Raw genomic sequence first — 27,939 nt, forward strand, 5'->3', positions numbered from 1 at the left:
TCTCCACCCCCACAAAAGAAGGAAGGTATATTCTTTGGAAAAAATAAACCAACAATTTTAAACTCAGCAAAGTATCAATCAAATATAAAGGTACCCACTTTCAAATTTGTCTCAAGAAATTTTCTCCAATACACAAAGCAGGATAAGCTCCATCAAAACAAGAGAGTAAACCAAGAAAGAGGAATACAAGGGTAGAACATCAGGAGGGGGATGGGGTAACTCAACGCTCAGGTTGATGATGAAATTCCAGAACAAGAGCCACAGAGCAGGGCTGCAAGAATAGCTGGGCCAGATTAGCACAGGAGGAAAGAGAGTCTAAGGAGAAAAAGGAGGGCTGAGGTTGAGAAGCAGGGATTAACTGCTATTTTTGTTAATCAGGAAAATTATATTGAGAAATTGTTGGTAATATATACAGAAAGATAATAAATATAGAAAAGAATAGGCAAATAAAAAGAGGCAATTATTAATTCCTAAAACATGTTTAAAACTTGTTTAAGAAAGAAATATAATCATAGTATAATATTTATCTCAATGACAAAAAAAAAACCTTGCATGTTTATAATAAAGTCATACCCATGAGGAATTTAAATTTTGGACCTTTTTAAAGAATGAATTTACATATATCTTGTAAGTGCCATGTACATAAACAAAAGAAGGCTTCCAACCTTCTAACTTTCGTAGCCGTAGGGTCTTGTTTTATGATTCATAAAACTACTTTTCCCAGGTGAGATGACCTGGAGAAGAAGAAGGGTTAATGACAATGTGAAGTCAGAGGCTTGTTGCTTGCAAAGGCAAACTTGTCTCAACCATGAAGATTTCATAATCATGACTGTTTCCTGCCTAGCAATATTTTGTGTTCCCGAATGCGACAACACCCTCACTAGGAGCAAAAGGAAATCAGCTCTGACTGGACTCCTGAATACTATAGTTGATGTTAAGGGCTGAATGTTTGTGTCCCCACCCTAAATTCATGTGTTGATGCCCTAACTTCCCATGTGATGGCAGGGGCCTTTGGAAGATAATTAGGTTTAGATGAGATCATGAAGGTGGAGCCCTCGTGATGAGGTTAGTTTATAAGAGGAGGAAGACAGATCACAGCTCCTTTCTCTGCCTCATAAAAGGACATAGCAAGCAGGTCACCATCTGCAAGCCTGGAAGAGGATGCTCACCAGACACCTTGATCTTAGGTTTCCAAGCCTCCAGAACTATGACAAGTAAATTCCTGTTGTTTTAAGTCCCCCAGTCTGCAGTATTTTATGGCAGCCTGAACTGGCTAGGACACTCTGCACTGGAAAAGGCAGCGGCAGAGCAGTTGTAAAGCCTGTGCTGTTTTATGGTCACCTGTATCTGAAAAAAGGCATAGCAGAGAAAGCCTGTCTAGAAGCAACTGGAATTCCAGGGCCCGAAAGCACGGTATGAGAACTTGGCTGGCCCTGTCTCCAGCTTTGCTGAGTCTAAAATTTGGCACTTGGTTCCTAAACACAGGCACATACATTTTACTGACCTTTCAGCTATCAGCCATGGGTTGAAGGAGCCTATGGCCTCATGAGCTATGATCCGGAGGTACTGTTCAAAACGACTACAGTAGTCACCAATGCTGTGCCGCATACCAGGTGGGACAAAGAGGGGAGTTCGGCCTTCTCTCTGTTGGGAATCTTCTGCAAGGGAGGGAAGGGAAACCTCTCTTTTCTCTGATCTCTCCTCTGTTCCCACACTTTCATCCAAGGAACTGAGAACAAATAAAGAGGATGAAGGCATTCAAAATTCATCAGTAAGCAAGGGTGAACTGTTAATTTATCCTTGTGGTTTCATAACCAAAGACTCACCTTCATTTCTCTTTCTCACACCAAACAAAACTCAACATCCTATCACCAGACACTGTTCTCCTTCTCACTGTACTAATATCCTCGACACTGCAGGCATTAGTGTTCCTAACACAAAGCAATTCTGTGAGCAAATCCTGCAGTAAATATCAGCACAACCCACATACACCAAAGTAATGCTCTCAACATGAAAATCCAGATGCATGGTACTGTGTGCTGAAGGGCTCCTTAGGATACAACACACTCAATGGCCTTTCTATAACCATGCTGTTTTACTGAGCCGTTGGAATTTGCAAGATCTTGCTCAAAAGAACTTCTTTGTCATGTAGGAAGAATCCGGACTTTAATGACAGCGAAAGCAGCAGACCAGCTAACAGCATCTTGGCCACTTACTTGCCATTGCAGGGCCTTTCTAACAAGATGTTCACAGCTGGATCCTTGTGAGCTGCTGTCTTTGTGATCCTGATTGGATGAGGAGACAGAGGACTTTCACTTAATGTTGGAATTTTCTGGCCTAGAAAAGGAGAAGCATAAAATGACTACATGTAAGGAAAAGGTGATATCCATATTAGAGCTGTCCTAGTGCCAACAACCTTTGAGGAAGTCACATCACCTCTTAAGCATACAAGGTACAGAGAGCAGTGCAAAGGGAAAGAATGCTCGTTTTATATGCAAAGGTAAATTTAAAAGTTATAGAGAAACAGATGAAAAATCAGTCTTAAGAATTAAGACTCCTTCGGAAATCTTTGCCAGCTCTGAGGAAGACTTCTTGACAAGGTCTGTGCGGGCCCCAGGCTATGCAGGTTCCAATAGGATCCAGTCAGCTATTCAAGGAGTCTGCAGTTAAGTTTGTTTTTTAACCTTTAAATGCTTTGATTACTGAAGAAGAGAAAAAAAACACTCATACCTGAACACTTAATTAGCTGATTTAATTTGTCTCTGGGCAAGGATGGAAAAAAATCTGCATGATGATAGTCAAAACATTAATTTATTAACCAAAACTTGCAGGCTTGACAGCTCTTTTGCGTTTTAGATTATTTCTAATTTTAAGTGTGTTGCAAGTATAGGAAGAAAATCTATCCTTTTCTTAGGTAGGGAGTATCTATATGTCCAATAACTTTCTCTGACTCTCATTTTATATGCTTATGATTTCTTGCTGTCAAACAGAAAGATTAAACAAGTCAGCTTTTGAAAAATATTATTGAGAAGTACACAATCAATTTTCCAATGGTCACACAGAGGATAAGAGGTATAGATAAGATACTGCACAACCCAAAAATCACTTTAAATTTGGTTCTGTGATACATTTTGTCAAACAAGCAGAACAGAATAAACTGGATACATAAGATTCTTATGATTTCATGATTCTGGAATTACAAGTATACAAAAACTAATTTCACTTTTCACTGTTCTAAAGAGGTCCTTTTCAATGTATACCTAGACTTTATGTAGAGTCCTAGATAGTGATTAATAATTTAAATTGTCCTTGAAAAAGAACACCAGGTCCTCCCAAGACTGTCCTCTACATGATGCAACCTAATTTAGTGGCCAAGGGCCAACCATCAGTAAAACAAATTGCCCTTCAACATTTCCCTTTCCTGTTTCCTGAAAAGATGCTAAAATACCACTGATTGACTAGACATTAATTAGAAGGGTCTCACTGTGCCAGCCTGTGGTAGGCAAAGAGGGAAACATGACCTACCCTGACAAACTCTCCAGCCTCAAAGAATCTGTGGCATAGTTGGGAGAGATAAGACATCTTACCAAATAGCTCTAACATTATAGAACATGCTAAAATGTGCTATCAGAATTCATCAAAAATAAATGGAGGAAGGGAGAACAAATTCTACTACAGATATAGGTTGAATGTGCCTTGTCCTAAATGCTTGGGACCAGAAGTTTTTGAGATTTTGGAATATCTGCATTGACTTTACCAGTTAAACATTCCCTAATCTGAAAATTCAAAACTTTAAAACTTTGGACTTCATTTTGGACTTCAGATTTTTGGCTTAGGGATGCTTAACTCATACAAGGAAAAGCACTACACAAGTAAGATCACATGAGCTGGGCCTTGAAGGATCACTGGATTGGTATGTGATGATACAAATGGAGGCTGGAGGAGTGTTAGGAAAAGAGAATAACATCAACAAAAACCAGTGCTTGAAAATTACATAAAACCTAAAAAGCATACATTAGTATTTTATTTGGATGGCTCATCTTTCTGTCAAAAAAACTGACACAGAGGGGGAAAAATGACATGGAGATTACTTTTTCCTAAGACAATACCCCAAACACATATTTTAAAATAATTACATATGATATATGCTGTTGTAAACCTTCTTTACACCCAATTTCCTTTATGTCTCTTAGTAAGCATAGTACAAATAGTACTTAGATTTCTTTAAAGGTAATACTTAATCACATTTTATTCTCCTCCTTTCACTGAGTAAGTCAGTAACTGACAAGCATGAGTCAAATAGAATTTGATTAACATTTCCCAGCCAAAATGTGATAGCAACCTAGCAATTGAGGCCAAAATGTAAATGGATGAATTTGGAAAAGTGGAAGAGAAAAGCAAAAGTCTTTTCAACAAATGGTGCTAGAACAAGTGGTAATCCATTAGGGAAAAAAATAAATGGGCTTCAATTTCTACCTCAAATCACAGGAAAATTTTATCCAACAAAGATCACAGACCTTAACATAAAAGCTAAAACCCAAAAGCTTCTAGAAGAAAACAAGAGAATATCTTCAAACCTCAGGGGTAGAAAAAGGTTCCTTAGACCACAGAAAGCAAAAACCACAGAAGAAAAAATGCCTTTGAGAAAAAAAGCAGGTAAGCCACAGATGGGGGAAAATATTTGCAAAAAGTCTAGCTGAGGGCTAACAGATATAGGGTTTTTTAGGGGGTGATGAAAATGTTCTGGAATTCAAGAAGTAGTGATGGTTTGTACAACTACTTGAACATACTAAAAACTAATGAATTGTTTACCCTAGAAAGGGTGCATTTATATGAATTATCTTTCTTTAAAGCTATTAAATTAAAAAACAGGGCTGAGGATGTAGCTCAGTGGTAGAGTATCTGCTCAGCATCTACAAGGCCTTGGGCTTAGACCTCAGAACCACCAAAAACAAAGTAAAAAATATAAAAAACAAAAACTGAAAAAACCCCATTTATTTGACAAGAACTTGTATCCAGAACACAAAAAGCATTCCTACAATCAAAAAAATCAGACAAAAGATGTTGGATAATTCATAAAGGATGCTATACCAATGGTTAATAATCTCTTGAAAAGGTTCTGTATTTCATTATTCATAAGGAAAATGAAATAAAAGTTACAGTGAGAGACCACTATTCCCCTACCAGAATGGTTACAATTAAAAAGACTGACAAACACCAAATGCTGCAAGGAACAACTGGAGCTCAATATAGATGAGAATGTTGGCAGGAGTGTAAAATAGTACAGCCTCTTTGGCAAAAGTCTGGCAGTTTTTAATAAAGTTAAATACACCTATCATATGACCTAGTAAATCTACTCTTAGATTATTTATCTGAGAAAAATAAAAACTCATGGTCCATACAAAGACTACCCATGGATATACTGATAACATATTTACTCCTAATAGCCCCAGACTAGAGGCAACAAAATGCAGATTCACAGGTAAATGGATAAACTGGATGCAGTACCTGTATACCACAGGATAGTACTCAGCAATACAAGAGAATGAACTACTGAGTGTAGCAGGATGCATAAACACACCTGACCCAAGACATCTATAATCCTAATCCCTCGAACCTGTGAATTTTACCTTCTAAGTCAAAAGGACTTTGATTAAGCTAAAGATCTTTTTATAATTGTTTTTCCTGATACCAGGGATTGAACCCAGGAGAACTTCACCATTGAGCCACATCCCCAGTCCTTTTTTGTATTTTATTTTGAGACGGGGTCTTGCTGAGTTGCTTAGGACCTCAATAAGTTGCAGAAGTAGGCTTTGAACTCTGAATCCTCCTGTCTCACCCTCACCAGCCACTGGGATTACAGGTATGTGCCACTGCACCCAGCAGGTTAAGGATCTTGAGATGAGGAGAGAATCCTGGATTACTGGAGTCTTAAATGTGACCAGAAGATTCCTTATAACAGACAAGCAATTTAGATCTGACTACAGAAGAGAAAAAGGCAATGTGGGAATGAAAACAGACGACAGTACAAAGGCCACAAGTTAAGAAATGCCAACAGCCTTAGAAACTGCAAGAAATTTTTTTTTTTGGCGGTGCTGGGGATTGAACCCAGGGCCTTATGCTTACGAGGCAAGCACTCTACCAACTGAGCTACATCCCCAGCCCAGCTGCAAGAAATTTAAGGAAAAGATTTTTCCCCTGGAGTTTTCAGAAGGAATTAGCCCTCCCAGCACCTTAATTTCAGCCTTTAAAACTCACTTCAGACTTTTGACTTCCAGAACTAGAAGAGGATAAATCTGTTTTAAGTCACTAAATTTCTGGATTAAAATTGTGAATAACTTAAATTTGTTACAGTGGCAACAGAATAAGCAACATAAAGCTATAAAACACTATGCTGAATGAAAGGAGTCTAGACAAGAGTATATATTATGATGGCACTTATATGAAATTCTAGAAAAGTCAAAACTGATTTTAAAAGCACAGTGGTTGCCTGGAGGTGGGAGATGACTGGGAAGGGCATGCGGAAACCTTCTGAGGTGATGATGTATGTGTGCTATATCTAGACAGGGGTTGCGGTAACAAACATGTACCCATTTTTTAAAACCCATCAAATGACAGTTAAAATTTGTGCATTTTATTATATGTAAATTGTAAATCACAGAAGAAAAAAACTATAAATAAATATTAAATTCTAGCTGATGATATATATGCCACAAAATTAGGGGTAAAGTATATCTGGCAACTTTGAAATGTGAAGAAGCATTTGAAATGCAAAGATAAGATGAACTGATGGACAGAGGGATAAAAAATACAGATAAAATAAGCAAAATATTCATTTTACAATCTCAAAGGTGGTACATGAATATTCTCTGTAAATTTTTTCTGTATGTTTGAAACTTTTTAGAATAAAATGTTGGGGGAAAAAGTGGGGGGAACACCTACCATTTCTTTCTTCCTGCATCCATAAATGAGGATCAGCATATACAATTTTATTATATCTTTGGCGAATTATCTCCTGGTATTTCTTTAAAAAAAAAAAAAAAAGTTTAATTAATGAGAAAAAAATAAGTTTCATTATAAACCAGAACTAGTAAGGACAGAAAAGTTCTGCAGACATGATTAACACAGATGCAGTGCCAGGAATGGGTAGCTGCCAGGATAGGAAGTGATTAGCTCATAAAGTGAAAAAGTGATTAGCTCATGAGGTGAAGTCTAAAATAAAACAAGGTGATTAACATGACTGCAGTCTAGACCAGGACTGCCCATTAGAACTTGTTGGGATGACAGAAACATTGGTTATGTTCCCTATCCATTATAGTTGCTACTAATTATTGAGCACTTGTAATGTGCTTTTTTTTGGGTGGTGGTGCTGGGGATTGAACCCAGGGCCTTATGCATGTTAGGCAAGCACTCTATCAACTGAGCTATCCCCAGTCCTGTAATATGCTTTACTTTTAATTATTTAACATTTCAATTGGCACATGTGGCTAGTAGCTACTGTTTGGGACAGCTTGGGTATGGAAAGTTATCGGGAAGAAGGGAAAATTAGATGCAAGATCAAGATAAACTGCATATCTTAGAATTTTCAAAAATCAACAAAAAATTCTTCCATTTATCTGCAAAGACCAACTGAGATTTAATCATGGTACAATGAAAAAGAAAATGTTGAACTTGATGTGAGGAGAACTGGATTCTTATCTGAGCTCTATTAGTAATTTTTTGTGACCTTGGCCACATCACTTATTCCCTTACTGGATCTCAATTTCCTGCTGTGAATAATCCAGGGGATGGGTTAAAATTTTATAAGAAAAGCATAAGTAGTAGTCTAGAAATTAAAGGTAAATTATCTGTGATTTGATAGGATTACACTATAGAAGGGCAGAAGAGACAGCTGAATAGTCCTTATAAGCTAATGGATGAAAAAGTCTATGGTCACAGTGTTTTTAGAATCACAAATCATTACTATTAGGAGGATAATAGTCATCAAAATCACTTACTGGGGTGTGTGTCAGACTCTATGCTGATGCTTTATACCTCATCCTTAAAAACCCTACTCATTAGACAGAGTAAGTGACTATAACAAAGTCATACACTTAGCTGGCAATACAACTGAGAATTAAAAGCAGGACCATGTGACTATGGCTTATTAAGCTCCAGAGGCATAAGAAGGAAGAGGTGAGCCCCAAGCAGTAAACCAGACCAGCAGCCCTAGACCTACTTCCATCTCCTCCATTCGGAGCATCATGGTCTCCAGATTTGGGCTGTCCTTGCTGTCTCTCAAGGTGGCTAAGGTTTCTGAACCCAAGATCTTAGCATGACTCATAGCCCAGAGCTCATGAGCAGTATCTTCCAAAAAGTAATCCATCTGATGAACATTGATAGATTCAGAATTAACAGCTATAGCCTATAAAACAAGGAAAGGAAGGGTAGAAAGGTGATTAAAAACTTAAAGATTATTGCTGATAATAATAAACCAAAAGAATAATGCTCAATCGGGTAAAGTTTCTATGTTAAAACAAACCTCAAAGTTACTAAATATCAAAAGCACTAACATCAGTACAATTTTCATCAGTTATTTAAATAACAGCATTAATCAAGTAATACCATTATTGTCCATATAAATTATCTATTTTGTTCATTAGTAAAACAAATCTCTTCCTTCTGTTACATTCAGGACAAGGTACCGTATTTTACACATCACAAACATTCAAGGATATGCCTCTTTTCTTTTGGGTCAATAGTTTTATATTATAAAAGACTCAAAACATCACCAAATTCAGAATTTTTTATCTTTGCTCGAAACTCTGTAGTTATAATCTGGGAGCACTTAGCCAGCCTTTCTTAACTTTGTATCCTTAACATTTTCAAAGTATTTCTACAAGTATTATATTCCTCTTGATCCTAATACAAGTCTTGCATAGAATGTATGCTGGGTAAAGAATGAGACACTCTTGGGATTAAAGTCTGGTGTTGTCCACTCATCAGTTTGCAACTTTAGGCAAGTTTACTCAACCTCTCTGGGCCTCAATCTTCTCATCTGTTCTATGGAAATAATAATCTTGTATTTCAGAGGTAGAAGATTTCACAGGACCTTGGATGTTGGGATGCTTAGCACAGTGCCTGGCATGAAATAAGCCACTCAGTAAAATGTTACAGCTATAGCATTTAAAAAAAATCTTCTAATAGAAGAAACCAAATTAATGGCCAATAAAGATAAAAAATGTCTAACCCTAATCAAAGTTAAAGAAATAAAAATCAGATGAATAAACACTATAAAATTACCAAAAAAACCCCCCAAAAAACCTAGAGATAACCAACAAAACAGAAGTGGTTAATTAAGATGTATATGTATGTGTGTGTGTTGAACATGCAATATTTTCCATCTATAAAGAATGGAATACCAAGAACACTATGCTCCATTAAAAAAGATAATGGAAGTCAATATGTTGACACGGAAGGAGTGACAAAATATAAAGAAAGCATGATACAGAATGGCACATGGTCTGTTTGTGTGGAGGTTTAACTTTACGTATTACACTTTTTCCTAATTGTTTAGATTTTTGGTGATAAGCTTATGTAACTTTAAATTCTAAAACAAAAACCTCATACATTTTAGAAAAATAATTTTCAAATGAAGGATTAATTAATAAAAACAGTAGCAGTAAGAGACAAATATGATATCACCATCCCCTTATAAGAGCTTTCTTCTGGTATCAGAGATCATCTTGTTTAGAGGTAAATCTACTGAGAGAAATTTTACTTGTTATGTATACAAGTAAAATGGAGCAAACTGTCTTCTCAATTTTAGTTTTAGTTTTTTTTGTTTTGTTTTTTTTTTAATGTGGTGCTAAGGATGGAACCCAGCACCTCACTCATGCTAGGCAAGCACTCTGCCACTGAGCTACAGCCCCAGCCCAATGACTGATTTTTTTTTTTTTTTTTTTGCAGTGCTGAGGATTGAACCCAGGGCCTTGTGCTTGCAAGGCAAGCATTCTACCAACTGAGTTATCACTGCAGCCCCTTCTCCATTTTAAAGACAATGATTTTGAGAATTTGTGTTTAAGGTCCCGCAGCTCTTTCATAAGTTAACATAGTAAAAGAAAATTCTATTTTATCATGACAACTTCCATGAATTTGTTTCTGTTTATTTTTGTCCAGTTATTTATAAACATTGACTGTTGATGTTAATAACTGGAAAACTCCTAGTAATGATTCTGATGTTTATAATAGCCCAGAATTTGCAGGGTGGGGTGGTACATGCCTGTAATCCCAGCAGCTTGGGAGGTTGAGGCAGGAGGATCAAGTTCGAAGTCAATTCAGGGAGGCCCTAAACAACTCAGCAAGGCCCTGTCTCAAAATAAAATACAAAAAAAAGCTGGGGATATGGCTCAGTGGTTAAGCGCCTCTGAGTTCAAACCCCAGTACAAAAAAATAAATAAAAATAATAATAGCCCAGAATTCTAAATACTAGACAGTTAATTTTCCCTTTCAATAAACTGTATTGGAGATTATTTGATGCCTACAGAACAGTTCAAGGCTGATCATTCCTAGCAATATTCAAAAATGTGTATTCTACTATCTGCATTTATAATCACTACATTTTCCTTTCATGTTAAAACACAGTACTGAGTTGACTCCCTAAGTTAGACATGAGCACATTATTTTGCGAGGGGAAAAACCATTTAGAGGCTATGCTGCACAAAACACCAACCAGAGCATAACTGATTTTGTAATGACCAAATGTAGGTTTTAACTTCCAGTCTTAGTCTCACCTCCCATGAGATTTGGTCACAAGATACTGGTACAAGAGAATTATAATCACAAAGAGAATTATAATTACAAAGACTGAAAATATGGTATAAAATACTAGTAATTTGAATAGGTATGAATATCTTTTCCAAACCTTTCTTCCTGTTCCTAAGGTCACTGGCTGGTGATGTCAGTTCAACTTCCTTCTAACTCTGAAGTCTTTATACTTGCTCTGCCCATTACTTGCTCTGAGTTAACTGAAACAATAAATATCTTTCCTACCTCTGCAAACACTAAATGAATGCAACTTGCACCTTCTATTCCACAGCCCTTAGCCTACACAAGGCTACACAAGGGAGGATCATGTCAACAGAAGATGTTTTTATTTCTTTCCTGGACCTTCTTTTCTCTCTGCTAGACCAGACACTGGTCACATATTAGGCACTCAAAACATGCTTGCCTAACAAAAATATTAGGCACTAAGTATAAAGGAAATTAGGCCAGTAATGAGCACAAGGAAGCTGAAAGAAAGGAAATGAGGGCGACCATTCTTCTGCCACAGTCATCAACATTCTGGGCCACAGTGCACCCACATTGTCATCAGAAGGAGAGATGAAAGAGCCACCGACAAAAACCTGTGGCTCCTGAGAGTTATGTGTGCTGTTTGCAAGGGTGATCTAAGTCATAATGCTAAATATACACTGTAAGAATTAACATGCCAGATATGAAAAATAATTTTCATCCTCCTTGAGTACAATAATGTAGTGTTTGCAAAGTAATCTGCATATCATTTTCCTTCGACTGCAGACATTATCATGTAATAATACCAGAATACCAACAACACGCACCTGCTCTGCAGGCTGGGCTGCTGCTGTGTTCAATGATGGACGATCCTTCAAATGAGTATTTGCTTCCGCAGAAGAATTAACTCTCTATTAAAAGAGACAAATACATTCATGGATTATAAAAACTTACAACTCATATTAGTACAAATGAATGCTGTTACCAGAATAACTTCTGTGTGGAACTATTTATCAGCTCTAGTGGTATTAGGGTTTTCGCAGCAATTAAAGTACTTTGTCTTCATGAAAATAAATGCCATGTGTTGCTCTTGGCTCCCCATGCTTTTTCCTCCCTCAACTTTGTAAAACACTGCCAGAGTAGCTGTGTCCTTTTATGCAAGTCATTCAACTTCTCTGTTCCACAGTTTCCTCAATGATAAAATGAGAAGGCTAGATGATTTGACCACTAAGATCTCATTAGTTCAATACTCCTGAAGTTTCCATGGACTTCAATAATAATTTAACATTCCTTAACCTAGAAATACAAAGTTCAGTGGTCTGTGCAGGGACCCAGATGGTATTCATTCTATTTAAGACTATAATATTCTTTTGTAGCCTCATCTATTCATTCAAACACAATGGTTTCTATTTGTAGGGTTTGGCCAGGGTCTGGCTGTAGAATTTAGCTCACTGTTCAGGGGAGGATGACACAACCTCTTGGTGATGCTGCATGTTATTTCATCTTCGGGAAAGTACTGGTTCATGCACAGAAGTGTCCTAATCTCCCTCTCCTAAAACCAATCATTCCAAATCACTGTGGTGAGAGAGGACAGCATTAGAGTGGAAGCAGGAAACCAAAAACTAACATCACCAATAGATTTATTGGGTTAGGAATACAAACTGCAACCAAAGCTTGTTCCCCAAATTAAAATCTCACCTCTCTCAAAAGTGAGACTTTCCTCTCTTCCTCTTATCTGTATCCCTTCTCCATAACACAGGACACACCAATAGTGTGCAGTAGTCTACAGGTATCTAGAGAGGGCCCACCAGGACCATCCCTGTGCTGTGCACCACAAGCAGAGATCTGCACTGCAACTTCAGGCTACCAAAGAGACACTTGGCCCAACAAAGGGTCAGTATTACCTCTGTGGCAACTCTTTTTACCTTAGAACTTCCAAAGACAAGCAGAGGAGATGAACTAGATTACCTGGGCCTTGACCAACAGGGGTTTCAAACGTTCCAGAACTGCCTCCTCTACCTTGTCCGCTAACTGGGTGGCAGAAACACTATTTAGAAATAAAATTGAAAATTCATGTCAAAAGCAAGAAAACATCCTGTTTTGCATACCCAACCACTCTACGTGAAACTAAATCAAATGATTATAAGACCTACCGTGCTTCTCTAACTGCAATGACCACACAAATTCCTGGAGATCTTATTAAAACACAGACTCTGAATCAGTCGGTGGAGTAAGGACAAATTTCTGCGCTCCCAGCCTCCTCCCAGCAGGCACACTGCTGGTATACAAGGGCTTAGATAACATCTAAGGAAGTGTGTTAAGCTCTGGGGACACTTGAAGACATACTAGTTGTTTCTAAATAGCTAAAGAGGGTAGTAAACTGTTACCTTTCAAAATCTCACTGACAACAATAGCAAAGATAGATATAAACACCCTTGAAAATGAGGGGGGAAAAAAGGTGCTAGAAGACTAAGAACAAAACAATAACAAACAGCTGACCTAAGCATGCTGAATTCTAGGCCTATAATGGAGAAACTGAGAACTCACATGTGCACTTCTGACTTAAGCAGGCATGCAACTAGTGGTACCATGTATGTCTAAGTCTGAAGAAAGTTGGGAGAGAGTAGTTAAATAATGGAAGACAAGAGTTTAATGATATTTGAGAAATTAGATCCCTAGATCCCTTGCCCTACTTCACACAACCAGACAAATGCCTCTCTCCTCAGTTCTAAGAGAAGTTCAGTTGCTCATTTTCCAGAGTCTCTGGACTAGTGGTGGTCAATCACAGTTGTACAGGGGCCAGACTCAAAAGAGGGGAGCAAGTATGCAAGCTGAATGCTGAGTATAAGACTAGAAGCCCCCTCCCAAACTCAGTTCCTAGGACCAGATCCTTAACCTCTAGGCAGAAAATCAAATAACCCTTTTCTGGGCAGCCTGACCCATCCCAAAGGAAAAGACTTCAAGACCAATATAGGAGTCCACTCACATGGCCCCAGAAGAAAGCTCAAGTTCAATATCCTTTCATCAGATGGTGCTGGAATAGCCAGCTATTCATAAGAAATAAAATATAACTGTGATCAGTATCTCATACATAAAAATTAATTCAAAATGTATCATAGACACAAAAATAAGAACTAAAGTTATAAGGCATTTAGAAGAAAATATCTTTGAAATTTTAACTTGGGCAATGATTTCTTAGTTCACAAAAAAAGACCATAAAAGAAAAACTGATAAAATGATCTTAATCAGATTTAAAACTTATAATCATCATTCAAATACTATTAGAAGATATACAGGCAAGCTACAGTATTGGGAGAAAATATTTGTTGCACATATATCTGGCAAGGGGCTTGAATCCAAAAACTATAAAGAACTCAAACCAATAAGTGAAAACAACAATGACCAACAAAAATGGGCAAATGATCTGAACTGACATTTCACTTAATAAACACTAGGAAAGGTGCTCACCACCATTAGTCATTGAGGACATACAAATCAAAACCACAGGAAAGACCACCACATCCTCACCAGTATGGCTAAAATGAAAAAGACTGAAAAGACAAAATGTAAGCAAGGAAACAGAACAACTAGAAAATTTGTGTATTGCAGACAGTAGTACAAAAGTTTACAACTACTATGGAAAATTTGTATGGTAGTTTTATAAACAACTGCCTATCTTACAACCCAGAAATTCTACTCCTAAGTATTTACTCAAGAGAAATGAAAGCATATATCTGCAAAAAGAATAGGTAAGCATGTTTATAAAAACTTTATACAAACTACCTAAAAATGAAAAATAATCCCAATGTTAAATCACAGAAGAATGGATAAAGAGAATGTAGTACATTCACCCAATGGAATACTATTCAGCAATACAACAGAATGAACTACACAGATATAGGTACAATGTGGATGAATCTCAAATATCTTACTTTTTTTTTTATTTTGAGGCAGGGTCTCACTAAGTTGCATAGGGCCTCACTAATTTGCTGAGGCTGGCTTTGAACTTGCAATACTCCTGGATTCAGCCTCCTGAGCAACTGGGATTACATGCCCAGCTCAAATATCTTGTTAAGCAAAAGAAGCGAGACAGACACAAAGGAGTGTACTGTGAGGATGCTCAAAAATAGGCAAAACTATTCTATTTGGCAAAACATCAGAAAGTGGCTGACTCTGTGAGGAATTCAGTCATGTTGGGTAAGGAAATCAGGAAGAACACCTAGGAGCCAATGTCCAACATTAATGGACATTTTCTTTTAACTTGATTAGGGTTTGGTCACCCAGGTATATACATTTGTCAAAACTTGCCAAACTATAAAGCACTGAGTTCTTTGTATTTTACTACATGTAAAGTATACCACAATCAAACAATAAAAAAAAAAAAAAAACCTAAAACTAAATACAAATTCTAATTCAGATGAATAGAGTTTTCAACCAGTAATCAGTGCCCTCCATTTAAACATTAGAAGATAGCCAAGGATTACCAGCTGGGGAAGGAAAAGGAAGATTATGTAGGGCAAAGTACAGAAAAACTATTGTTAATGTACTCAAAGAGAAGAAAATAGTATAAAAGGAGATTGAGAGAAATTTGGAGAACATAATAAAGCTCTTAAAATTTAAAAACACTATAGCAGAAATAACAAATCTATTAACAGGTTAAATAATAAGTATAAGGAAATTGCCTCCTGGGAAGCAGGGAGAAAAAAGGAAAAATAGATAAGAAAATCAGAGGACCAATCTGGGAAGCCTAACATTCAAGAACAGGAGTTGCAGAACCGAAGATTAGAGAAAACAACAAGGAAAACAAGTGCAAAATAAAGCAAGAACTAAAGGAAATAAACTGTCGGATTGAAAAAGGTCCACTGATAAATGAAAACACATGTACACCAAGTCCTATTGTGAAATTTCAGAACACTGGGAAAAAGAAGAGTTGCTTCTAGAAAAGAATTAAAAAGCAAGATTCTGATTTCTCATTGAAACAAGACAATGAAATAATACTTTAAAAATTCCGGTTAGATTTCTGCTTCAGGAGAGGAGGAATATATGTATTCTTTTCCCAATTTGTTTTTAAGTACAACTAGGAACCCTAGACATTAAATATAAACTAGAAATAAAATAAAATATAAACTAGAGAAAAGGACTAGGAAAGGTGGAGCAAAGACAGATCAGTAAGTGATTCTGGGAACCAAAGAAAGATAAGGTGGTGAGCTCCCTGGGTTTCCTTTTTGCCTCAGATGTCCTAGAACAGATATTAGAGAATCCAGCAACCCAGAAATGCCAATAGGTGCACACATACTTACATATACACAAATATAAGATAAAGTAAGATATGATAAAGACCAAAGGACCAAGAAAGGGACAGTTGAGTAAGATGGGAAATTTTCAGAAAATAACTGCCCAACTAAAACCAAACACCACAAAGAAACCTGTGCCATGTGCCATTAAATAAGAGTAGAGAACAAATAAGTACATAAAAAAGATGTTGATCATCTACTACACACTTATCACAATGTCTAAAAGAAAACACAGTGAAACACCCAATGCTGTCAAAAATGCAGAGCAATTGGACCCCTCAATACTGCTGGTGGGAATAGAGAGCCACTCTGGAGAACAGTTCAGCAGTTTTGTACAATATCAAACACAACTCACACGTGACCCAGTAATTGCACTCTGGCATTTATTCTAGAGAAAAGAAAACTGTACTTGAGTGTTTATAGAAACTTTATTCATGACAGCCACAAACCAGACATAACCCAGATGTCCCTCAGATGTTTAACCAGGTGAACGTTTAAAAAAACAGAAGTGTATCCATACCATGGAGTGCTATTTAGCAACAAAAAGAATGAACAAGGGAAATGTGCAATAACCTGCATGAATCTCCAGAGATTGATGTATGGGGAAAAAAAACAGTCAAACCCAAAAGGTTACATACTATGTTTTCATCTATATAAGACTTGAAATAACAAAATCATAAAAGGGAGAACAGATTAGTGGTTGCCGAGGGTTACAAGTAGGTGTCTTATAAATGGACAAAACACAGGGGAACTTTGTGGTGATGGAAATGTTCTTGACCATATCACTGCCCATCATTGACCATATCAAGGTCAATATCCTGGTTGTTAGCACTGTACTATAGTTCACTAAGATATTATATTGGGGAAACTGGGTAAAGGGTTCCAAAGTTTCTCTATATTATTACAACTTGATGTGAATATATAATTATCTCATTAAAAAAAAAGCTTCATTTGGGCTAGGGATATAGCTCAGTTGGTAGAGTGCTTGCCTAGCATGAAAAAGGCCCTGGGTTCAATCCCCAGCATCACCAAACAAATAAACAAAAAAGCTTAATTTAAAAATTGTCAATAAAAACAATACCCATTAAGAAGACTATTAGCAAATATAACAGTAGAATGAAGACCATTTTAAGTTTGAAAGGATTAAGATGATTTACTTTCCATTCATCCTTTTTCAAGAAGCTCGTTTAAGATTAAAGAAGCTAAATTTGTTCCATCAAAACAAGTAAGTAAACAGGACTAGGGTCATGGCTCAGTGGTGGAGCGCTCACCTAGCATGTGTGAGGTATTGCATTCAATTCTCAGCACCACATAAAATAAATAAAAGATTTTTTAAAAAAGTAAACAGAAAGAAAAGATATGGAAAACCATAGAAGCTAACCTGAACTAGATTCTTCGCTCATCTTGCCCTGATACCAGTGACGTTCCTGGCCCTCTGTGCCCCAGTGTCTGCTGAGGATCCTTATCTCACCCCCATTAAAGCTGAAAGAGGAGCTGAGAAGCAGAGTATAATAGGGCAGCCTACTCTCCTGGTCAGGCTTCTCCCAAAAGTCCAGCAGACCTGGTTCACCTATGGCCCCTGGCTCAGTGGTAAAGTGCTTGCCTAGCATATGTGAGGCCCTGAGTTCAATCCCCAGCACTACCAAAAAAAAAAAAGGAACACAAGATTATGATCCAGACTCTATCCAACTTATTTTACTGAAAGTCTTCATCTAATACCAGCAACACTGTCCCTTGGTTCAGTCAGATATTTTTTCTCCATTTTCAAAATTAAACAATGTGTTGGTAGGAATGCACACATAGGTGGTAGGTTTATGAAAAAGATAAATGAAAAGATTAATATAGGAATCGGAAGATTTGTTACCTCCAGGGAAAAAGAGGATGCTGTTGAGGAGGAGTCACTGGAAGCCTCTCCAGTAGTGGCAATGACCCATTTCTTGGCTTGGGTGCAAAGGTGTTCATTTATAATGTTCTAAATTGTTCACAGGCATTTATTATGTTCTACATGTTTAATTTTTTTTTAAATAAAAGAAGACACACAAAGGGATAAATGGGGTACACAGGATTAAGCTTATGCTATATGGTCCAAAAAACAAGTGGGTAGGAATCACAGGGAGTCAAACTTCATACAGTGTAAGGATGCGCCTTCTAATAGCTATAGGTGACCAAGGAATGAACTCCTTCTGACAGTAGTAACCATCCTGTCAAAGAGGGTATGTATACATATGCTAGACTGTTACTTTGTGGAGATAGTATGAAGTGGCTTGGAAGCATCCAATGGGGAAAAAAGATCCTTCAAGTCCTAAGATTGTGATGTATGACTTGAAATTTTAACTACAAACAAAAAATCCTAGCCCTCTCATGATAAACCTCAGCCGTTATAACCTGGATTGAATGCTCTATTATAGTGACAGAAATGCAGATGTTGCAGAAAGTGTTTTGTTCATTTGACTGCAGGGTAAATGGTTATCAGAGGTGGAAAAATGAGCTAATTCAAGCATCATCAGCAGCTCCAGTAAATCTTTTTTTTTTTTTTTTTTTTAAGTTATACATAATAGTAGAATATATTTTGACATAACATACAAACATGGAGTGTAACTTCCCATTCTTGTGGTTGTATGTGATGTGGAGTTACACTGGTCAGGTATTCATATATGAATATAGGAAAGTTATGTGTGATTCATTCTACTGTTTTTCCTATTCCCATCTCCCTTCCATTCCCTTCAGTCCCTTTTGTCTAATCCAATGAACTGCTATTCTTTCCTCCCCACCTCCTCCAGTAAATCTTAACAAACCTCTTTAAGCCTACAGTTAGGTGGTAGCACTCTTAGAGAATGGATGGAAAAAAGTAACTTTATTTGAAAACAGACTGTACTCAAGCTAACATGGAAAATGAAAGAATCCACACACTCTCATGAGCAGAACATGTACAATGTAGTAACCTTCTGCCCTCAGAGAGAAGAGTACCTTTGAGGGTAGTACAAACAAATAAGCAAAATTAAGACTGATCTTTCAGACAGAATTCTCCCAAATGATAGATGTTTTTTGTTGTTGTTGTTGTTGTTCTGTTTGTTTTTGTTTCCAATTCTTCTTCAAACTCCACATAAAGGAAACACTTCCTAGCAAAAACACGGTATAAGGTACATGTAGGCATGCAGATGCTCATTCATTCACTTACTCATGTAATGAAGTTAGGCCTAAAGAGTCCAGGGTGGTTGCTAAAACTGAATCAATCAGAATGGGAAGCTTTCCCTAGTCTTTTTTTTTTTTTTTTTTTTTTTTGGGTGCTGGGGATCAAACCCAGGGCCTTGTGCTTGCAAGGCAAGCACTCTACTGACTGAGCCATCTCCCCAGCCCCTCCCTAGTCTTCAGAAGCAAGCGCATACCTTAATTTTTGGAGTCGATCCATTTCTTCAGTTTTCAGTGCATTCAGCTCCTTTGTTCTTCTAGAAGTTTCAGCATCAAGCCATTCAAGCCTAGACAACAGTACAAAGGGTCACCTTAATTCTCCTCAAAGCAACCAGGACTCCCTGGGCTCCTGTAGGCTTCACAGACTTTTAAGGAGGTGGAAAGCCAATAAGCTAAGAAGTGTGGGAGACCTAAACAATCTCAATTCCCTCAATAGCTAGATGATAAAAAATAGGCCTATTTACCTTTTTCTACTTCAGAAACAAGTATTTACCTCTGTTTTTGCATTTGGTCCACTTCTTTGACTTTTAATTCTTTTAGTTCCTTCAATCTTTTGGAAGACTCAGTATCAAGCCAAGCAAGCCTAGAAGACAGTACAAAAGAGTCAAATCAATTATGCCTCTACACTGCAGGGCATCATTACCACAGAAACAGAGCAGGAGTTAGAACTCTTGAGCCCCAGCACCAATCCTGATTCCATTAAGGACTCAGTAGGTAATGTAACTTCTCTGTACCCATAAAGCTCTCTGTATTATTTCCTATAAAGAGATATTTACACATAAAAACACTGAGTTAGTGTGTAGAACAAGAAGACTTCTTGTTCTACCTATGTTCTCAAGAAAACTAAGCATCACTGTACTTAGAATTTTTTGTTTGACTAAAACAAAGCCCTTGCTGTTTAGACAAAGTTTATATCTCCAAGTTTAGACAAAGAAATGAACCCCCATGTAGGAAGAGCGAAGTCAAATAAAAATAAAAGGGGAACATTAACTCTAAACAATTATATTGTGTATGAAAGAGCTTTGACTCTTTAGGTTTAGGTTATGTGAATATTATCAAATTATTTAATGACCCCACTCTTTTTTAAGGTGCTGGGGATCAAACCATGGCCTGTGCATGGCAGGCAAATGCTCCACCACTGAGCTACGCCCCCAGCCCCTAAACACTGATTCCCTTTTCTTCTTTGCTTTCCCACAGTTGCAAAAATAATTTCAACAAAAAAATGCAGAGCAACCTTTTTTCACTGCTCTCTTCCTTTGTGAGTTCTAGTTCAATTTCAATCTCTTTCATGAAGCCTAGATCTCTGCAGTAAGAAGTAACCTCTCCCTCTTCTAAACTCTCAGTTCTTAATTCTTCAGCAGTTTGTAGGGTATGTACCATGTTCTACCTTAAATTATAGCTAATTATACACCTTCCCTGATGATTGTTAAGTAAGCAGGGGCTGGGATTATGTCTTATTCACCCCGTTTTTAAAAAGTCTCCAAAGAGGTCACAATTGTGCCATACACAAAACTAGCAATGGATATTCAATCAACACACAATTTTTGAACAAATGAAATTAGAAGGAATAAAAGAGGGGCTCATTATAAATTGGAGAGTTTAACAGAAAAGTTTAGTAATCTACATTTTAAATAACCAACTTTAGTCATAAGACAGACAAGACGGAGCTTGCTTTAGAGTCTACATAAAAGGAGCCCTTTAATTTTCAAAGATTTGAAAAATATCAGCACAAACCTATCTGCTCTGTGCTCAACAACACTCAACTGACTTCCCTCTTGAGTATCTTCTTGTTGGAGAGACTGTTCTCTTACAGCATCTCTGGGGCTAGATTTCACCCTTAGCCATGCGGCACTGCAAAATATGAAAAAGTAGACCTTTATAATTATTCATTCCACATCCAGTGACTCATCCAAAGGTGCTGGCTCAGAGAAGACAAGAGCGTTAAAGTCATGGTGATCTACAGCACAAAGCCCCAAATTAGAAGCTAAACATGAAGAAGTCTGAGATCCTCCAGCAGTCAGGCATAGGGTCAGAGAGACATTCCCTTTGCTTCAAAGAAGCTATCATTACTTTAAATGAAACAATGACATTCAATTATAGGCAACAGTGAACAAAACCTGCTTTTACATATAGATTTGAGTCACTAATAATATTCTATACTACACTAATATATGTATCTCTATAAGACCTAGAAGCACTGTGAGCCAAGAAGCCTTACCCTCCCTTCACCTGCCATACATATACTAGAAAAGAGTCCACTGAATATTTGATTTGCAATACAAACTTCAATAGCTAAAGCCACCAAATAGACTCTGTTATGGTTTGGATGTGAGATCTGGGTGGTTTTATAGTTCATAATTATCTGAACTTGCAATTTAAATTATCTTAAAAAAAAAGTTCACATGTGAGAAAATGCAGGAAGGTTCAGAGGAGAAATGATTGGGTTATAAGGGTCTTAACCCAATCAGTGATGGGATTAATTTGAAGAGGCAGGGTGTGGCTGGAGGAGGTGGAACCTGGGGTCTGACTCTGGGGTATATATTTTGTATCTGGAGAATGGAGTCTCCCTCTGCTTTCTGATGTGAGCTGCTTCCGTCTGCCATGCTCTTTTGCCATGATGTTCTGCCTTACCTTGAGCTCCAAGGAATGGATCTGGCCTTCTATGGACTAAGACTTCTGAAACTGTGAGCCTTCAAACTATTCCTCCTCTGCAGTTGTGCTGTTCAGGTCATTTAGTTCCAGCAGCAAAAGAGCTAACTAAAACAAATTCCTATCTCCATACTTAAACATATGAAAATATAAAAATGAGAGTAATAAAAACAGACAAACAAAAAGACATAATGTAGCCAGTTATGGTAGTAATCCCAGCTACTCAGGAGGCTAAAGCAGGAGGATGCCAAGTTTGAGGCCATCTGGGCAAATTAGCAAGACCCTGACTCAAGATAAAATTTAAGAGACTAGGAAGGTAGCTCAGTGCATAAGGCCCTAGGTTCAATCCCAAATACTGCAAAAACAAAACAAAATGAAACAAAAATCAAATCGGAAGACCTGATTTTAGTTCAAGTTCTGCTATATGAGCAAGACATTAAATTCTCTCACCACTTTTTCTTCCATTTTACAATGAGGCCAATAGGTAAGTATTACCATTGATTCCGAACCACTCGGAATCTGCAGGAGAATCTTTTGAACCAGGTTAACTTTGTCTTTTGACAGCCTTCCCAAAGCTGGATCCCTCTAGTCACCTTCCTTGCCCCTTCTCCTCCTCAGGATACTGTTTTTTTGCTTCCTTCTTAGTATTATTCCACCTTCTGGTTCCTTCCATTGTGTTGGCAAGAACTACTGAACCATGGCAAACATGTTCTCTATTATCTTTAACCGAGCTCCCGAAAGACTATTTCCTAACTGAACCCCACTTCCTCTTGAAGACAATGCCTTCTCTCTGGCCCCATGGTATGGCAACTCCTCATTCTCCCATGTACCATGAATGAGGGTGACAAAGACAATAATCTCAGCATTATTCTAACTGCCCCCTGCAGTTTGGACAGTGTCAGTGAGATCTGGGTGGTTTTATAGTTCATAATTATCTCAACTTGCAATTTAAATTATCTTAAAATATTTACTAATTTGCAAAAGACTTAGTGAATGCCTATGATGTTCCAGGCATTGAACATTTAAATATAAGAAAGAAACAGTTGGGGCTGGGGCTGTGACTCAGTGGTAAAGTGTTTGCCAAGCATGTGTGAGGCACTGGGTTTGATTCTCAGCAACGCAAATAAATAAATAAAAAATAAAGGTTCATCCAACCTAGATGTCCTACAATTGATGAATGGACAAAGAAACTGTGGTATACATATACAATGGAATATTACTCAGTTATAAAGAATAATAAAATTATGCATTTGCAGGCAAATGGATGAAATTGAAGAATACCATGCTAAGTGAGATAAGCCAATCTCAAAAAACCAAAGGACGAATGATCTCGCTGATAAGCGGGTGATGACACATAATGGGGGGTAGGAGGGGGGCAAGAATGGAGGAAGGAAGGACTGTATAGAGGGAAAAGAGGGGTGGGAGGGGTGGGGGGGAAGGAAAAAAATAACAGAACGAATCAAACATCATTACCCTATGTAGATGTATGATTACACAAATGGTATGCCTTTACTTTATGTACAAACAAACAACATGTATCCCAACATGTACAATAAAAATAAATTTAAAAAATAAATAAATAAAGGTTCATCAACAACTTAAAAAATTAAAAAAGACACAATCCCACTGGGTGTGGTGGTGTACATCTGTAATCCCAGCAGCTCAGAAGGCTGAGGCAAGAGGATCAAAGCCAGTCTTAACAACTTAGTGAGGTACTGAACAACTCAGGGAGACCCTGTCTCTAGATAAAATTTAAAAAAAAACAAACAAAAAAAAACCAGACTGTTGATGTTGCTCAATGGTTAAATGCCCTGGGTTCAATTCCTGGTATAACAACAACAAAATAAAAGACAGACACAGTCCCTAGGGAGTACAGTGGTGCATACCTGTAATCCTAGTGACTTGGGAAGTTAAGGTAGGAGGAGTGCAAGCTCAAAGTCAGTCTCGGCAATTTAGAGGCCCTAAGCAACTTAGCAATACCCAATCTCAAAAAGAAATGGGGGCTGGGATGTGACTCAGTGGTTAAGTGTCCCTTAGGTTCAATCCCCGGTACAAAAAAAAAGGAAAGAAAGAGAAAAGCAAAGCAAAGAAAGACAAAGTCCCTTGTCTCAGGTAATTGTTGGGGGAGAGATGAGGGAAGCGCACAATTCTCCCTAGAGTGACACATGTCCACTGGTCATTAGGGTGCCACAAAGAAGACTACTCCAACCATAATCAGAAAAAGGAAACAGCAGATTTTTGGACAAAAACTTCTCATGTATTACCCATATAAGCACTTCTTCTTTTCTTTGCAGTACTTGGGATTGAACCCAGGGCCTCACACATGCCAGCAAAGTATTTCTTCTTCTTGTGAAGAATTAAACCTGCTATTCCACTTGCTCTAAGCTATGTGTCACTTTTGATCAATGGAGGAAAAATGAATTTACATACCCAAATAGATCCTTGAATTTTTACATACCACTTAGGAGATGCTGGTGGGGATGTAGGGTTTGGAGGTATCCAGGGAGCCTTATGGTCTTTTGAAGGCTGTCGGTTCATTTTTAATCTGGATGAAACTGTTGTCTGCTGCAACCTGCTTTTGTTGTGAGGGTGGCTTGGTCTATTTCTTTCAGCTTTATGGAGTCCCTATAAGAGGTAAATATGAATTACAAAGCTATACAAATATCAAAGACACCCTGGCTTCAACCTCTAACTGAAGCTCCAAGTGCCTCCCTGCTATTCATGTATCCATCCATTCAGTAAAACCCAAGTAGAAAGCAGTGTGGCAGAGATTAGGGGAAGAGTGGAAATTATACTAAAGCAACTCTGCAGAGGGTAGTTAAAATTGGAATCCCTGGCTCTGCCACCTTTTCATTCGTTCACACACACGCCAAATATATTTTTATTTACTTATGTATTTTTTTCTAATTAAACCCCAAATTTTAAAATTCCATAAAGTTTAAAAGTAAATTGTAAAATATGCTTGGTAAAAATACTTGCCGTCTCTGAGCATAAGTCTAAAGAGAATGAATCAAGCTATTTTAAAAGATCTCAAAGCATAAGGCTCTGTTTCTAGAGAAGAACATCAAATTGAATTCTCACAGGCTCAATCTGGACTTCCCAAAGAACCCCATCAGAATTTGTTTTGGAAGGAATAAAGACTAGATCCTAATCCATGAAGGCAGTAATTAATGATATCTTCCATATCTCCTTTTTCTGGTGCCACCTGACAATTTATAGGTTTGCTGTAGAAGTCTTCAGACAGTACCATCACTTTTTCTTTTTTCTTCTTTCTTTTATTTTTGGTAGTGGGGATCGAACTCAGGGATGCTTAACCGTTGAATCACATTCCCAGCCCTTTTTAGTTTTTATTTTGAGACAGGGCCTCACTAAGTTGCTGAGGCTGGCTTTCAACTTGTGATCCTCCTGTCTCAGCCTCCAGAGTCACTGGGATTATAGGAAGCGGTACCATGCCTAGTTAGACAACACCATTAAATGGTAGTCACATTGCATAGGGTATGTGCAGTAGGATGTACTCTTCTGGCCAATTTTCTACTGTATGACCTTAAAGAAGTTTTAAATAGAAGTCTAAAATTTAATTTAGTTTCAAATCAAGTTCTAACTACTCATCTGGCTCCCAAGTCATATTAAAAGTCATTTACCCAAAGACACCCTTTAATATTCAGTGATTATTATTGACCAATATTGATCTGTAGCAGGAACCAAATCTTAAGTCCTCTCAAATCTCACACTTCCCAACTGGAAGCAGAAAACAAACACCCTGAATTTTAAAAGAGCCCAATTTGGACCTTGGTATGAAATTAGTTAAGATCTTACTGACCCAGGACAACAAAGAATGCCCTGTTCTAGTAACAATGTTAAAATTGTTTTTTATTAGAATACAAAAACAACCTGGAGCTAAGCTAAATCAACTTAGAATCTTGGACTAAAGGGCTCTGGCATCTAACTGCATGAGAAATAAAATGCTGGCCATACCACTTACTAGCCTGTACCTTGGACATTGTCAGATTAATATAAATAGATCAAAAGAAAGGAATAGTTTCATACTTGCTGTAGTTTTGCCGGCTCCAGAGTATCTTTCTTCCTAAATGGCACATACTCAGTCATAGGCTTTGTTTTCACTGCTCCTGTTTTCGCTAGGGTTAATGCCTCATCTTTGAAGCTTGCATTTTGGTTTACAATTAATGGGACTTCTTCAGGAAGGATATCCACATCTAACACATCAAGCTCCCTCTCCAACCTCTGGGTCACTGGAAACTCTGCATCTGGCTGATACTTATCTACAAGGAGATTTCAGAAAAATAATGTGAGGAAAATACCATTCAATGCACACTGGTGAGAATGATTTTAACAGATAATCTCCAAATAGCTAGCCTACTCCTGCTGAAAACCAAAGTGTTTTGTTGTCAACTTGCGTTCCTCTTATAAATACTGCTAAGTTTTAAAAGCAGAAATGTAAGCATCACGAATGACTTCCTGGTCTTAGCTCCCATATTTACTAATTTTCCTGGTTTCTTAGAGTCCTAACTCTAAAAACTCTCATGTGCTATTTCTGCCCTTCCTTCCCTTCTACTACTCCCCAAGGTTGGCCTTGCAGTTATCTTTCGATCACAGTAAGAGCATTTCCATGCTGACTCCTGTTTATCTTCATCAAACCTTCCACTAGCTACCAAAATTGTTTTTCTAAAATATAAATATTTTAATGATGCTTCTCTACTCAACCTAGTTAAGAGCTCCTAATCTGACACAGAATAGAATGAACTCCATACATGACATTCAACTCTCAATGAGAAATGAAAATGAAAAAAAAAAAAAAAAAACCTATCTGAAGAGGAGATAAAGGTCTATTTAGAAAATTCAAAGGAATCGGAGTACAAACTTACAGTTAAGAAGAGGGTTTAGCAAGGTTTCTAAATAGAAGAACAACCTAAAAGTCAGCATCATTCCAACTTATCAAAATAACTAATCAGAAAACATAAGAGAAAAAAATATCCTATTAATACTGGCAACAAAAACTATAAGGCACTTAGTACTTAGGAAGAAATCTAATAAAAAATGTAACCGACTTTTACAGAAAAAAAAAAAAGTTTTGTTTTGTTGTTTGTAGAACTGGGGAACCAAACAAACCCAGGGCCTCATACATGCCAGGCAAATGCTCTAGCACGGAGCACTGATCTACATCCCATCCCTTAAAAGGCATTTTTAAAAAATTCATTTATTTATTTATTTATTTTTGGCAGTGCTGGGGATTTGAACCCAGGGCCTGTGCTTGCGAGGCAAGCACTCTACTGAACTATGTCCCCAGCCCTAAAAGGCATTTTTAAAGGGCATGAAAGAATATCTGAATAAACTCTTCATGAATGAAGAGGCTTAATAAATATGTCAATTCTCCACAAGGTAATTTGTAATTTTGAATGCATATTTGGTTAAAATAGATTTTTTTGGTAGATCTAAATAGGTTGATCCTAAAATTCACATGAAGAGTAAAATCCCAAGAAATTATCTAAATAAATCTGAAGAACAACAGAGTGGAGAAAGGAGTGGAAGTGGGAGTCTTTTTCTAAGAGAGATTAAGTCCTAGTGATAGAACTGCAATGGCTGGGGCAGTGTGGGAGCCCTGCAGGCAAAAGCAGAAACCAACGAGGCAGGACATGACAATCCAGTGAGTATGAACTAAGGTGTTCAAAACCCATGCTAAAATCCCTGGTCTCCACAGACGAAAAACACTTAAATGCCAAATGGAATGAAAATCTGAATACGGAAAGAAAACTTCAAAGTAAAAACATGGGAGAATATTCTCTGACATCAGGGCAGAAAAGCCTCTTTCTAAAATATAGCTTTTTAGTTATAAATGGACACAATATTTCTTCATGTGTTTATTTTTATGTGGTGCTGAGGATTGAACCCAGTGCCTCATGCATGTGAGGCAAGCATTCTACCACTGAGCTACAGTCCCAGCCCAGAAAAGCCTTTCTTAAAGTCAAAATATAATACTGACATATCTAAATTTAATTAACACTAAACTACGACTTCCTCT

At 37.5% G+C, this 27,939-nt stretch overlaps 1 protein-coding gene and 2 non-coding genes across 9 annotated transcripts in view; 1 reads left to right on the top strand and 2 right to left on the bottom strand.

The window, feature by feature from the left end:
- Kiaa0753 (KIAA0753 ortholog) overlaps positions 1-27,939 on the bottom strand; it is an 86,149-nt gene that overhangs the window by 9,413 nt on the left and 48,797 nt on the right. For 6 of the 7 annotated variants that reach the window (XM_047543026.1, XM_047543024.1, XM_047543027.1 and 3 more), the window contains 11 exons: positions 25,950-26,182; positions 24,361-24,527; positions 20,988-21,104; positions 19,747-19,836; positions 19,451-19,540; positions 12,739-12,817; positions 11,598-11,681; positions 8,219-8,404; positions 6,943-7,024; positions 2,217-2,337; positions 1,505-1,729 (listed from right to left, as the gene is read on the bottom strand). In XM_047543026.1, coding sequence (XP_047398982.1) covers positions 1,505-1,729; positions 2,217-2,337; positions 6,943-7,024; positions 8,219-8,404; positions 11,598-11,681; positions 12,739-12,817; positions 19,451-19,540; positions 19,747-19,836; positions 20,988-21,104; positions 24,361-24,527; positions 25,950-26,182 — 1,474 coding nt within the window. The remainder of the gene's footprint in view (positions 1-1,504; positions 1,730-2,216; positions 2,338-6,942; positions 7,025-8,218; positions 8,405-11,597; positions 11,682-12,738; positions 12,818-19,450; positions 19,541-19,746; positions 19,837-20,987; positions 21,105-24,360; positions 24,528-25,949; positions 26,183-27,939) is intronic. The other variant, XM_047543029.1, reaches the window with a different exon arrangement.
- Positions 6,088-6,160, bottom strand: Trnat-cgu (transfer RNA threonine (anticodon CGU)). The gene has a single exon. It is a non-coding gene; the product is annotated as a tRNA-Thr (tRNA).
- Positions 17,024-17,095, top strand: Trnaa-agc (transfer RNA alanine (anticodon AGC)). Its single transcript has one exon. It is a non-coding gene; the product is annotated as a tRNA-Ala (tRNA).

Source organism: Sciurus carolinensis, chromosome 3 (genome assembly GCF_902686445.1).
Source record: "Sciurus carolinensis chromosome 3, mSciCar1.2, whole genome shotgun sequence".
In the NCBI taxonomy this organism is placed as follows: Eukaryota; Metazoa; Chordata; class Mammalia; order Rodentia; family Sciuridae; genus Sciurus; species Sciurus carolinensis.